The sequence below is a fragment of the Salvelinus namaycush genome, unplaced genomic scaffold, assembly GCF_016432855.1.
Source record: "Salvelinus namaycush isolate Seneca unplaced genomic scaffold, SaNama_1.0 Scaffold335, whole genome shotgun sequence".
Lineage (NCBI taxonomy): Eukaryota > Metazoa > Chordata > Actinopteri > Salmoniformes > Salmonidae > Salvelinus > Salvelinus namaycush.
The window spans coordinates 67,100-81,967 of record NW_024060286.1 but is presented as its reverse complement, the minus strand read 5'-3'; the positions used below and the strand labels follow the sequence as shown (position 1 = coordinate 81,967).

The 14,868-nt window shown below is 43.7% G+C and overlaps 3 protein-coding genes across 3 annotated transcripts in view; 2 read left to right on the top strand and 1 right to left on the bottom strand.

Annotated features, from left to right (window-relative positions):
• Positions 1 to 1,191, top strand: part of LOC120040195 (potassium voltage-gated channel subfamily KQT member 1-like) — a gene marked incomplete at its 5' end in the record, with an annotated part of 35,373 nt that extends 34,182 nt beyond the window's left edge. Inside the window, 2 exon segments of the mRNA XM_038985440.1 lie at positions 518 to 579; positions 958 to 1,191. Of these exon segments, the coding sequence (XP_038841368.1) occupies positions 518 to 579; positions 958 to 1,191 (296 nt within the window).
• Positions 1,192 to 6,506: 5,315 nt separating this feature from the next.
• LOC120040200 (cyclin-dependent kinase inhibitor 1B-like) lies at positions 6,507 to 7,307 on the bottom strand. The gene is made up of 2 exons (XM_038985445.1): positions 6,770 to 7,307; positions 6,507 to 6,622 (listed from the first exon to the last, which is right to left on the bottom strand). The coding sequence occupies exons 1-2, from the start codon at positions 7,305 to 7,307 to the stop codon at positions 6,507 to 6,509; spliced, it is 654 nt and encodes a 217-aa protein (XP_038841373.1).
• Positions 7,308 to 12,938: 5,631 nt separating this feature from the next.
• Positions 12,939 to 14,868, top strand: part of LOC120040201 (transient receptor potential cation channel subfamily M member 5-like) — a gene marked incomplete at its 3' end in the record, with an annotated part of 63,041 nt that continues 61,111 nt past the window's right edge. Inside the window, 1 exon segment of the mRNA XM_038985446.1 lies at positions 12,939 to 12,965. Coding sequence (XP_038841374.1) covers positions 12,939 to 12,965 — 27 coding nt within the window.

Here is a 14,868-nt window from a genome sequence, read left to right as displayed (position 1 = left end):
ACTATATATCTACTGTAATTTACAGCATCTTGGAGGGGTTGGACACAGTGTACTATATCTCTACTGTAATTTACAGCATCTCAGAGGGGCTGGACACAGTGTACTATATCTCTACTGTAATTTACAGCATCTTAGAGGGGCTGGACACAGTGTACTATATCTCTACTGTAATTTACAGCATCTCAGAGGGGCTGGACACAGTGTACTATATCTCTACTGTAATTTACAGCATCTTAGAGGGGCTGGACACAGTGTACTATATATCTACTGTAATTTACAGCATCTTAGAGGGGCTGGACACAGTGTACTATATCTCTACTGTAATTTACAGCATCTTAGAGGGGCTGGACACAGTGTACTATATCTCTACTGTAATTTACAGCATCTTAGAGGGGCTGGACACAGTGTACTAGATCTCTACTGTAAATTACAGAATCTTACGTCTCTTCTTGTTTCTTGTTACGTCGTCTTGTTTCGCTGTTCTATGACTTGGACCATGATGCTCCTGGGGCAAAAGACAAAGCCAAAGACAAAGGCACCAACACCATCGGCTCCAGACTCAACAGGATGGAGGACAAGGTAGGACGTTACGCCATGTTACAGCCTCTGCTCTCTGAACAGAGTACGGCTACTCATCTACAGGTGTCATTTCTATTGTGCCTTTAACCAGATTTCAAAGCCCTCCATTTTTGTGCCACCTTACCCACAGCCAATGTTAAGCACCCAACTCAGTGACACACAGCAGCCATTTTGTCCCAAATTGGTTTGACCAAAATCGGTTTGTGCCAAGTCAGTTTGACTATAGAAAAGCCATTAATTTCCCAATAGAATACAGAACATTAGAATACACATTTCCATTTTCTGCAAAAACAGACGATAAAATAGAAAGAGTATCTATTAATTATATTAAATTGATCTGTACAGCATTGACTTTTCTGTTTGTCCATCTACTTACAGATACAACGCATGGACCAGACACTCAACCACATCGCAGAGTCCCTTACCCAGCTGTTGTCTGGGACAAGCCAGGGGCAGGGGGACATGGGGGGAGCACAGGGGCAAGGTAGGAGGAGGTCACAGGGTGGGGCAGGTGTCCCCAGCCAAGATAGCCTACCCAGCTACGAGCAGCTCTCCACCGCGACCCTCCATCCACCCCTCAACCCCAGCCTCAGCCAGGACAAGAGCTCCTGAATCAACCATCCATCCACCCCTCAACCCCAGCCTCAGCCAGGACAAGAGCTCCTGAATCGACCATCCATCCACCCCTCAACCCCAGCCTCAGCCAGGACAAGAGCTCCTGAATCGACCCTCCATCCACCCCTCAACCCCAGCCTCAGCCAGGACAAGAGCTCCTGAATCGACCCTCCATCCACCCCTCAACCCCAGCCTCAGCCAGGACAAGAGCTCCTGAATCGACCATCCATCCTCCCTCAACCCCAGCCTCAGCCAGGACAAGACCTCCGGAATCGGCCATCCATCCACCCTCAACCCCAACCTCGACCAGGACAAGAGCTCCCGAATCGACCCTCCATCCACCCCTCAACCCCAGCCTCAGCCAGGATAAGAGCTCCTGAATCGACCATCCATCCACCCTCAACCCCAGCCTCAGCCAGGACAAGAGCTCCTGAATCGACCCTCCATCCACCCTCAACCCCAGCCTCAGCCAGGACAAGAGCTCCTGAATCGACCCTCCATCCACCCCTCAACCCCAGCCTCAGCCAGGACAAGAGCTCCTGAATCGACCATCCATCCTCCCTCAACCCCAGCCTCAGCCAGGACAAGACCTCCGGAATCGGCCATCCATCCACCCTCAACCCCAACCTCGACCAGGACAAGACCTCCGGAATCGGCCATCCATCCACCCTCAACCCCAACCTCAGCCAGGACAAGAGCTCCTGAATCGACCATCCATCCACCCTCAACCCCAGCCTCAGCCAGGACAAGAGCTCCTGAATCGACCCTCCATCCACCCTCAACCCCAGCCTCAGCCAGGACAAGAGCTCCTGAATCAACCCTCCATCCACCCCTCAACCACAGCCTCAGCCAGGACAAGAGCTCCTGAATCGACCATCCATCCACCCTCAACCCCAGCCTCAGCCAGGACAAGAGCTCCTGAAGCCGAGAAACACCAAAATAATTGGCGCTCTCTCTCTTTGTCTTATTCTGAGATCAGTGTTCTTCATGATAATGAACCAGCTGTGTAGTGCTAAGGCAAAAAACTAAATGTGCACTCAGTGGGGGCCCCAGGACCGAGTTTGGGAAACCCTGCCCTAGAAAAAAACCGTATAGACAGGAGATTTAGCAACTCTTGGAGGACAATCGAATTAAATAAAAAATACTTTTTTTATTGTTAAAAGTGGAACCAACACGTTTCAGCTTTTGGCCTTCTACTTTAAACAAAGATTATTTTTTATTTAATTCCAATGTCCTCCCAAGAGTTGCTATATCTCCTCTCTAATTCAGTTTGCTCCTCAATTCATGCACCTTGGTTGTAGAGCGAGGGAGCGGCAGTGCTCCCTTCCCTAGAACAGAACAGTGCCTTAGCCTACAGGACAAGCCAGCTAGATACACAGACAGGACATCTTTTTCATAGATCCTGGATATGATTATGTTTCTGAATTCTCATTTACTGCAATTGTCAATGTTCCAGAGGGAACTTTTCTTGGAAATGTGAGCAAGCGCCATATTCAAACTCTTTCCCCTCAATCAAAAGGAAATAAGATTCAAGTGCATATATAACATTATTCCAGCTGTGTAAGAGCATTGTTACAATATCAAAAAGTAACGGTAGTATTCTATTTGATTGAAATATGTTCATATGCAAAGCAAACACTTCAGTATAAAGGTAGCTATGTTTTGATGGTGAATATGGAATGATGTCCATACTAAAAGTAATCAGTTATAATAACACAATATGTTTTCAAAAGTTCTCCATGTATGTACCGTCAAAACAAACTGAAGTGTTGGGGCCGGGGTGAAGGCAAATTGTGTAGCTATCCTGTTTTATAAAGATTTTGCATTGCCAATAAATGAATGTGGCAAATATCCATAACTTTTTTGGGGGGTGATTGTCAAACAATTCTGTTCAACCATGGATCTTGCATCAATAATTAGTTATAGATTATTACATCTAAGTTAGGTCATATCAATGTCCCATTGGAAGCTGTATGTGTGGAATGTGCCTTAAAGGGCTATAACAAACATTGTCCTGTCCCTTTAAAACCACAACATTAACCTTGTCCCCCCCCCCCCCCCCCGGAGTAGACTCCATTCCATGAAGACCAAAGGGGGGGAAGAGTTAATTGCACCTAGATCCCCCTTCCCCTCTCATGTCTTGGGCCTTGGGGGATGGTGGATGGAAGGACCAGTGGCGTGGCTAATACCAGAGCTTTGGACAGATGACCTCAGCTGTAGCAGATGGTGACCTCATCCCGCTTGCCTTCCGGGGATCCTTCCATTCCTTCAGTAGTAGTAGGCACACAGATAAAAGACCAGATGACCATCTGGGCCCTGCCTGCCTTCTGCCTGGGTGCTCATGACAATAGCACCCCCTCTCTAAGTGTGGTGTGTAAGTGTGGGGGTCTTTGTGGCAGTCATTGTGGTGCTTTTGGAGGTGGGTGAGGGGAGAGGAGAGAGGTGTTGCTATAGGGACACTGCTGGGTTCTAGTGCTTTGTAGAGGTCCGGTTGACTGGTCTTACTGGTCATTGTGTGAGTGAGTCAGTGTGATAAGACGGGCTTGGTATTCTGGCCAACAAAGAGGGAAATAACGGCTCATGTGTTGCTTCACAAACACGTCCTTTATCACGCTGGTGATCGTTACTATGTTTTCAATGTTGGTCTATGTTACATTCAGAATGGTCCTCATATTCTGGCGAGAGAGACAAATAAACCCCTATGCTACTGAACTAACTGGCATTGAATCAACTACATGTCAAGAAACATCAAGTATCTTGTCTAGATAGTAAGTCAGTCATGTCGAGGGAATGTGATGTTTCTGCTATTAACATGCCCTATAGTGAACCTAGACTGAAAATGATCCTGAATGAAGTTCTGCTGAGGTCGTGATAGAATTCCATCCATGTTTGACTTCTTAGTAGGTCTATTGATTAAATCTCACAACCATTCCATCCTAGCTTAATAAAATGGGCAGAGGCAGTATTAATACATAGATGGTCTTTCATCCTTTTGATTCCATTATAATGACAACCGTTACAGTGCAGACCAAACTATTGCCAATAAAAGCCTGCTGGTCCACATGTAGTGTGTTATATACTTAGTCTCCCCTACAGGCAGACCAACTGTCACTATCATGCACTGGACAAAGGAGAGGGGAGAAAGTGAAATCATGAAGGGAATTCGATCAGTGGGTGGGCATTGGCAAGCCCTTGGGACAGATTTAATGAATCATTTTGATGGTAAAATTGGATGCCTTGGGGCGACAATACAGACCATCGTTTTCTGGAGGAAAGTGCACTACTCAGGGCAGAATTCATTCAACACTACTGCAGGTACAGACTATAATATTGACAACTCCATGACATATGGAACCAAAATGAACTATGAAAATGCTGTGAAAAAGTGATTATAGTCAACAACCATATAATATACCACTACAGTGTACTAGACTAGTTTATTTGTTTCTTCATTAATGTCTAAAGACTTATCTGAAGTAAAGATAGTGTATAAATATTAAATATTGTATAGAGATAAATATATAATTTATAAAGATAGTGCCATGTTTGACTAATGAGTGTTTTTTCTGTGTAGCCTATAGATAGGTCTTAATTGGTTCGGGCTACAGATAGAACGAAGGGCTAATAGAGTTTGGAACTAAAAATAACCATTCGAATGGGTTTCGGCACGAGAAGTAAGGATAATACAACGCATTTGACTGGAAAAGAAGAATGCAACTTTGTCAGTAAGAACGTGGGGGGTCTGGGAGCGTTCATTTTGCCACCGATCCGCATTTGCAGGTGAAAGAAATGGCACGCTCTTTCTCCACATGTCCCTTCTTCCATGTCGCAAGCCCCGATGCCAGATGGCCACTTCAATTCTTTAGGGTATTGTTCTTTCCCTGCTGTATGGTCAAGCCTTGAGACGTGCGAACCTTAAATTGTACTGCAAATCTCCCATCCTCCCACTGCGTAATTTATATGCGCGCATCGCTCATGGATCTATTACACCCTGTTGTTGCACGATTGCTATTGCCTTCACATTACCATATAGTCACGCTTACTCCTTATTCTCACTATAAAACAACTATTCGTTTATACTTTATTCTCCCGCTAGAACCAGACCAAATCTGATACATTTCATTGTGGTTTATGTATTCATGTCTATTTTATAGGGACCGTTAGGTCAACAATTTCAAAGTTGACACATTAAATCATCTCTATCGTCAGACGTAGGTTAAGATTTTTTTTTAAAGCGTATTGCACTTCTAAACTTTTTAAAATATTTTTTTCTTATTTTTTATGTACACCAGACGTATTTGCTTTATAAAAGATAAGTCAAATAGTGTGCACCTGCCATTAACGGTTGGCCATCTTCATAGCCTGATATTATTGAAAAGCGAAAGCACTTGGAGTTAATACAGAATTTGAAAAGAAACGGCAATCATTTGTGTAAGTCTTGATTACGTGTTACATTGTTTGGTTTATTACTAAACAGATGTCTTAGGTGTTAAGGCACAAATCAGATAGATCTTCCCCAATACCCTGTTAAGGCAGTCAGTCGGAAAACCCCCACATTGGTCTCATATCGGAAATATGCTTACATGCTGTAGAATGGATTAGTTGATTTGCATATCGACAGTGAGTGTAATAGCATCTGCGATGGTAATTAGGCTATAGTGTGTCTGCGTGTTCTATGTGCGCACGTCATGCGTCCATGCGGCATTACGCACAGCAAGTGAATGTTCGTGATTGGTATATCTACCCAAAAGGCACAATGCAGTGATTTTTTTCTTCTTGAACAATGCCCATGGACATAACATATTCATTCAGTGTAGGGCTAGTCTATAGGCCTACTGCTGCTACAATTTGTTGAGGCACTCTTCAAGTGCTGTCAGATGGAACGAGTGTTGCTCTTATTGTTTCTGTAGTGTGTGAGGGGTGTGCGTGGGCAGGTGGTGTCCCTGTTCATCTCGTTAGCACACTGATAGTCGTTTTGAGGTCTCACTAATTCAATATTAAAATGAGCAGAACGTCAGCAAAATGTAAACTAAATCGTTTTAATAGTATTTTTCACGGATACAATTCAACAGACAAACAATATCTCAGAAACCTTAGTTGAATTAAACACAGTTGAAACTTAAATTAAATAAATTAAACAATATTTTAAATATAGACAAAACAAGACATTGTTACTTTGGCATAAACATAGGCCAACATATTTTGGATGGTTACTCCATCTTTTTTTTGTCAAAGACAGACAATAATAATAACAAAAAAAGGCAGATAGCCTAATTTTCCACATAGGCAATGGTATGATTTGTCCACGTTGTTTATCGAATTATTTGAGTTTTGCGTGGCGTTAGTTCAAGGGGAATTGAGAGGGAAGAACTGGGCTGGGTGCTCTTCATCTCTGACGTTGATCTTCTCCTCCTCTTTGGGAAAAAATCTGCGGGGAAGAAATGTAGAACGGTTAGTCTTTAATTCATATTAGAGTCAATCATACGAGAACATCAACGTTATGTCGTCGGCAAGCCATTAAAACGAGTTGCTTATTAAGGAGTTATATAGCGTTACCAAGAAAAAGTAGACCTACCTGTAATTTGAGTAACGTTGACTGCACGTTCATAAGATGTTGTCCTCGACCTCTTACGCCGAATACATCGTGTTGAGTTAAATTTCCTCGTATTGGGGGAATTGGACCAATTCTCTTGGTTAACTTCGTTGGAACAAAGTGCAGTCTGTTCACAGTCTGATAGAGGGGTTTGGTTGAGGCAACAACCACGCACATTATCAGTGACAACGTCTGCGGTATAGTCTGTGTTTGATGTCACAACCTGAACCCTCATGCCTCCAACTTTCGTCGACTCCTGGTAGAAGGCAGGTGTTGAGTCCGCTGACATCTCTTCCCATTCGTAACTCCCGGGAATTGGTGTGTCTGTCTCGAAGTGGAAATTCCATCGACGCTGGTCTCGTTCAGATATTTCCTTCAGCTTCGCCTTCAACTCGCGGCTCAGCTCGTCATGGTCGATGGGTCCAAATAAGTTCCGCCAAACGCTTGTATGGCGATGGGGAAGAGTCGCTCTCTCTGCCACCGCGCTCTCCAAACCAGTTGGTGTCTGAAAGTTTGTCATGACGTCCAGCAATATGTCCAGTCTTGAAGAAATACAAAATGGATTCACACTGGGCTGTTTCACCTAACTACAATGTAACTGCGACTACTGATATTATGTGGATTTAGGTAGGCTATTTAAAGACCGGAGGATGCCGCCTATATAATGGCCGGTCTTGCTTATTGGTTGCCCCTTGGTTTATTCACGCCCCTTTCTTCCTACTCTGCTTGCTGGGGGGTATTTGGTTTAGTCACGCCCCTTTCTTCCTACTCTGCTTGCTGGGGGGTATTTGGTTTATTCACGCCCCTTTCTTCCTACTCTGCTTGCTGGGGGGTATTTGGTTTATTCACGCCCCTTTCTTCCTACTCTGCTTGCTGGGGGGTATTTGGTTTATTCACGCCCCTTTCTTCCTACTCTGCTTGCTGGGGGGTATTTGGAATGGCGCCAATTGAGGTTGACTTTTTGCCTCCTTGCGAGGGGTTTGATGATTTAACCTTTCAGCACTGCAGGAGGGATTGTAGCCTCCACGTCGAAATCGTGGAAATTCCGCGTAATAGCTGGATTTTAATTTAAAGCCAATCAGCAGAGACTTATGTCACGATAAACCCTGCATTTTTTTATTTTAGTTATTTTTATTTAACCAGGCAAGTCAGTTAAGAACACATTCTTATTTACAATGAAGGCCTACCCCGACCAAACCCATACGACGCTGGGCCAATTGTGCGCAGCCCTATGGGCCGGCCGGATGTGATGCAGCCTGGATTCGAACCAGGGACTGAGATGCAGTGCCTTAGACCGCTGCGCCACTCGGGAACCCCTTATGGGTGCTGGCCTGCTTTGTCTGAGTAGTCTCATAGCTGGATTGAAATGTAAAAGGAATGAGCGGAGACGGCATTAACTGTAAACGCTGTCTATATCGGCTCAATCGGAAATTGCCTTTACATTTCAATGCAGATCTCATGCGATATTTCCGCGATACGGATTGATTCCAGCCTTTAATAAATGCGGCTATTTTAAAATGTTTTAACCCGTGTTGGCCTTTACCTTTAAACAAAAGACAACTTTGCTTCGAAAATGTGTCATATCCTCAGTGGAACAGGTAGACAACCAATAGGTTTCAGAACATTACAGGAGGTTATTTGAATCATGTTCAAATGATATAGACGAGGATATGCTTATCAATATACTGGTTATTACCAGTATTTATTACACTCTGTTTATTAATTACTTTAAGCGTTTCAGCCTATCCAAGCTGAAGGACAATTTGGAGAAAGTAATATGAATTGAAAACTTGGATGGGTTCAAGCTGAAAATTGTATGGTGTCGTGGCCTATCAAAAGGGGACCTTCAGGCTCTCCCAGAAGTTTGGTTTGTGCGTAAAATCCGTAAATTCCGATAAGCAAAAATGTGTGATGGATCGCATAAATATCAAAAAGATGTCGCATAAATGAATGTGTTATTATTTTCACTTCATCATGGATAGCGTAGACCAGGCCTGGGCAATTCTAGTCCTCAGCGGCCTGATTGGTGTCACTTTTTTGCCCATCCCTAGAAACACACCTGATTTAAACATTTTTAACTGAAGATCAAGATGAGTTGATTATTGGAGTCTGGTGTGTTAGCAGGGACTGGGGAAACAGTGTGACCCCAATCAGGCCCCGAGGACTGGAGTTGTCCAGACCTGGTGAAGACAGACGTTTTTGCTTTGCAGCCTTCTTCAGTGTGTAGGTAGAAACCTTTTCCATTCAAAACAGCATTTATAGGGAACGCAGATGAGCAACTGATGAGCAGCAGGTGCTTCTAATCAGGGTTGCCACTCATCTGCCAATCAAAAAGGATGTGGCTTCTCTGGTCTACCTGTATACAAGTTACAAGCAAGTTGAGTGGTGGCCTGGCCTGCCTTTTGTGTGGTTTATTAATTTTCATTATAAATAAAATGTTCATTATATACTTATGGGTTTAGCCTCAGCTAAAGATAGAAGACCCATCGACCATGTCTCATTAAAACCAACCTAAGATCACATTAGACCACCCTTGAGCTGTTTATTTGTAACTTTATGGTTATATACTGACCCCCAGTGGCAAGTATTATAGCATCCACAACCTAACCTAATGTCGGTCCTATTTGGGAGGCAAAGGGGCTTATTCAGGTGCAGGCAATTTTACAATAACATAGAAATACATTGTGAAGAACAGATAGGATTCCCATGTGGACCAGGGAATCTCCTCAGCTTTAAGTGACATCAGTTGTTGTATTATATCAGTTGTATCATATCAGTTATCAGTTGTATCATTTCCGTTATCAGTTGTATCATATCCATTATCAGTTGTTGTATCATATCAGTTATCAGTTGTATCATATCCGTTATCAGTTGTATCATATCCGTTATCAGTTGTATCATATCCGTTATCAGTTGTATCATATCCGTTATCAGTTGTATCATATCCGTTATCAGTTGTATCATATCAGTTGTATCATATCCGTTATCAGTTATATCATATCAGTTATCAGTTGTTGTATCATATCAGTTGTATCATATCAGTTATCAGGTATTGTATCATATCAGTTATCAGTTGTATCATATCCGTTATCAGTTGTTGTATCATATCCGTTATCAGTTGTTGTATCATATCAGTTATCAGTTGTATCATATCCGTTATCAGTTGTATCATATCCGTCATCAGTTGTATCATATCAGTTGTTGTATCATATCAGTTATTGTATTGTATAGTATTATTGTATTATGTTGTTGTATTGTATCAGTTATCAGTTGTATCATATCAGTTATCATATCAGTTATATATCATTGACTCTGTACCGGTACCACCCTGTATATAGTCTCCACATTGACTCTGTACCGTATACCCCTGTTATAGTCTTTGTTAGGTTAAAGTCATTGTTAGGTTAGATTACTCGTTGGTTATTACTGTATTGTCGGAACTAGAAGCACAAGCATTTCGCTACACTCGCATTAACATCTGCTAACCATGTGTGTGACAAATACAATTTGATTTGGAGACTATATACAGGGGGGGGGTACTGGTACAGAGTCAATGTGGAGACTATATACAGGGGGGCACCGGTTCAGAGTCAACGTGGAGACTATATACAGGGGGGGTACCGGTACAGAGTCAATGTGGAGACTATATACAGGGGGGTAGCGGTACAGAGTCAATGTGCGGGGGCACCGTTTAGTCGAGGTAATTGGTGTAATATGTACATGTAGGTAGAGTTATTAAAGTGACTATGCATAGATAAGAGTGGAGTAGCGGTGTCAAAGAGGGGAAGGGGGGGGGCAATGCAGATGTTCTAGGTAGCCATTTGATTAGACGTTCAGGAGTCTTATGGCTTGGGCGTAGAAGCTGTTTAGAAGCCTCTTGGACCTAGACTTGGCTCTCCGGTACCGCTTGCCGTGCAGTGGCAGAGAGAACAGTCTATGACTAGGGTGGCAGGAGTGTTTGACCATTTTTAGGGCCTTCCTCTGACACCGCCTGATATAGAGGTCCTGGATGGCAGGAAGCTTGGCCCCTGTGATGTACTGGGCCGTACGCACTACCCTCTGTAGTGCCTTGTGGTCGGAGGCCGAGCAGTTGCTGTACCAGGCAGTGATGCAACCAGTCAGGATGCTCTCGATGGTGCCGGTGTAGAACCTTTTGAGGATCTAAGGTCCCATGCCAAATCTTTTCAGTCTCCTGAGGGGGAATAGGTTTTTTTGTGCCCTCTTCACGACTGTCTTGGTGTGCTGAGACCATGTTAGTTTGTTGGTGATGTGGACACCAAGGAACCAGAAGCTCTCAAACAGACGTGAGTGCTAAGGGTCGGTAGTCATTTAGGCATGTTGCCTTAGTGTTCTTGGGCACAGGGACTATGGTGGTGTGATTAAAACATGTTGGTATTACAGACTCGGACAAGGAGACTTTGAAAATGTCAGTGAAGACACTTGCCAGTTGGTCAGCGCATGCTCGCAGTACATGTCCTGGTAATCCGTCTGGCCCTGCAGCCTTGTGAATGTTGACCTGTTTAAAGTTCTTACTTACATCGGCTGCGGAGAGCGTGATCACAGTCTTCCGGAACAGCTGGTGCTCTCATGCATGTTTCAGTGTTATTTGCCTAGAAGCGAGCATAGAAGTAGTTTAGCTCGTCTGGTAGACTCGTGTCACTGGGCAGCTCTCGGATGTGCTTTCTTTGTAGTCTGTAATGGTCTGTAAGCCCTGCCACATCCGACAAGCGTCAGAGCCGGTGTAGTATGATTCGATCTTAGTTCCTATATTGATGCTTTGACTGTTTGATGGTTAGGAGGGCATAGCGTGATTTCTTAGACTCCCGCTCCTTGGAAGTGGCAGCTCTAGACTTTAGCTCAGTGCGAATGTTGCCTGTAATCCATGGCTTCTGGTTGGGGTATGTATGTACAGTCACTGTGGGAATGACGTCATTGATGCACTTATTGATGAAGCCAATGGCTGATTCTGCTCTAGCAAAACACTCCCGTAGCTTAGCATCTGCATCGTCTGACCACTTTTTTAATGTTATTTATCGAGTCACTGATGCTTCCTGCTTTAATTTTTGCTTGTAAGCAGGAATCAGGATAGAATTATGGTCAGATTTGCCAAATGGAGGGAGAGCTTTATATGCGTCGCTATGTGTGGACTAAAGGTGGTCCAGAGTTTTTTTCCCTCTGGTTGCACATTTAACATGCTGACAGAAATTTGATGAGACAGATTTAAGTTTCCTTGCATTAAAGTCCCCGGCCACTAGGAGCGCCGCCTCCGGGTGAGCAGTGTCCGGTTTGCTTATGGTGGAATACAGCTCATTGAGTGCGGTCTTAGTGCCAGTCTCGGTCTGTTGTGGTATGTAGACAGCTACGACAAATATAGATGAAAACTCTAGGTATATAGTGTGGTCTACACCTTATGAGGTACTCTACCTCAGGCAAGCATAACCTCGAGACTTCCTTAGATATCGTGCACCAGCTGTTATTTACAAAAATACATAGTCCGCCACCCCTTGTCTTACCAGATGCCGCTGTTCTATCCTGCTGATACAGCTGGCTGGTTATAAGCTGTATGTTGGTAATGTGTTCATTAAGCCACGACTCCGTGAAGCATAAGATAGTAAAGTTTTGAATGTCCCGTTGATAGTTTAATCTTCCTCGTAGATCATCGATTTTATTTCCCAAAGATTGCAAGTTTGCTAGCAGAACGGAAGGCAGTGGGGGTTTATTCGATCGCCTACAAATTCTCAGAAGGTAGCCTGCCCTCTGTCCCCTTCTTCTCCGCCTTCTCTTCAAGCAAATGATGGGGATCTGGGCCATATCAGTTGCTGTATTATATCAGTTATTGTATTATATCAGTTATCAGTTGCTGCATTATCAGTAATCAGTAGTTGTATTCTAGCCCACTGAATAATCCCCTCTAGTGTAGCCATGTGTATCACATTGTTCTGATGCGACTCCTGTACAGGTGCACTGGTGGTGCAGATAATGATGCAAAGATAATGGAGCTCATTGGAGACTGTGATTGGTCAGAGGAAGGCCAGGGCGTGGCTTACCTACCTGCTGCTTCCTGGAGTCTCCAAGGGCTCACCTGGTGTCACTTGCCCCAGGGCAGAGATCGGTGACTGGAGTGAAGCTGACTGCACATTAGACCACAGCCATGCCAGAGCGACAAGACACGCCTCTGGTAAGTAACTATGTTAGCGACTGTAAGTGGATCACATCTTATGAGGCACTGTTGAACAGGTTGACCAAACTCTCCAACATGTCTGTTGATTTGTGGTCATTTATTTATTTATTTTTCATTTGAGTGTGCAGGCACTATTCTATATGTATGTCTGTGATAAAGTGTTCAGCTTTTAAGAATCACTTCCTCTGACATTTATTTGGTTCTTGGAAATATTATTTCACAACCTGTTACAGAGATGGCAAATTGTACAGTCGGGGCCATAGGTTTTAAGAATGACAAATATTAATTTCACAAAGTTTGCTGCTTCAGTGTCTTTAGATATTTTTGTCAGATGTTACTATGGAATACTGAAGTATAATTACAAAAATTTCATAAGTGTCAAAGGCTTTTATTGACAATTACATGAAGTTGATGCAGAGTCAATATTTGCAGTGTTGACCCTTCTTTTTCGAGACCTCTGCAATCCGCCCTGGCATGCTGTCTATTAACTTCTGGGCCACATCCTGACTGATGGCAGCCCATTCTTGCATAATCAATGCTTGGAGTTTGTCAGAATTTGTGTGGTTTTACTTGTCCACCCACCTCGAGGATTGACCACAAATTCTCAATGGGATTAAGGTCTGGGGAGTTTCCTGGCCATGGACCCAAAATATTGATGTTTTGTTCCCCGAGCCACTTAGGTATCACTTTTGCCTTATGGCAAGGTGCTCCATCATGCTGGAAAATGCATTCTTCGTCACCACACTGTTCCTGGATGGTTGGGAGAAGTTGGTACCATTTTTTATTCATGGCTGTGTTCTTAGTCAAAATTGTGAGTGAGCCCACTCCCTTGGCTGAGAAGCAACCACACACATGAATGGTCTCAGGATGCTTTACTGTTGGCATGACACAGGACTGATGGTAGCGCTCACCTTGTCTTCTCCGGACAAGCTTTTTTACAGATGCCCCAAATAATCGGAAAGGGGATTCATCAGAGAAAATGACTTTACCCCAGTCCAATCCCTGTACCCTTTGCAGAATATCAGTCTGTCCCTGATGTTTTTCCTGGAGAAAAGTGGCTTCTTTGCTGCCCTTCTTGACACCAGGTCATCCTCCAAAAGTCTTCGCCTCACTGTGTGTGCAGATGCACTCACACCTGCCTGCTGCCATACCTGAGCAAGCTCTGTACTGGTGGTGCCCTGATCCTGCAGCTGAATCAACTTTAGGAAGTGGTCCTGGCGCTTGCTGGACTTTCTTGGGCGCCTTGAAGCCTTCTTCACAACAATTGAACCGCTCTCCTTGAAGTTCTTGATGATCCAATAAATGGTTGATTTAGGTGCAATCTTACTGGCAGCAATACCCTTGCCTGTGAAGCCCTTATTGTGCAAAGCAATGATGGCACATGTTTCCTTGCAGGTAACCATGATTGACAGAGGAAGAACAATGATTCCAAGCACCACCCTCCTTTTGAAGCTTCCAGTCTGTTATTCGAACTCAATCAGCATGACAGAGTGATCTCTAGCCTTGTCCTCGTCTGACATTATGCCAGCTGGTCCTTTTGTGGCAGGGCTGAAATGCAGTGGAAATGGGTTTTTTGGGACTCAGTTCATTTGCATGGAAAAGAGGGACTTTGCAATTAATTGCAATTCATCTGATCACTCTTCATAACATTCTGGAGTATATGCAAATTGCCATCATACAAACTGAGGCAGCAGACTTTGAAAATTAATATTTGTGTCACTCAACTTTTGGCCACGACTGTATATTTTTACAGTTTGGATGCATTACAGCATTCTTCTTTGTGATTTGTAGACATGTTGTAATCATATGATTCATGGTGTAATGTGGCTCTAATCTAGTGGAATGTCACTACGGATATTATCTGTAGTTTATAATCATAGAATATAATCAAGTGCTATAT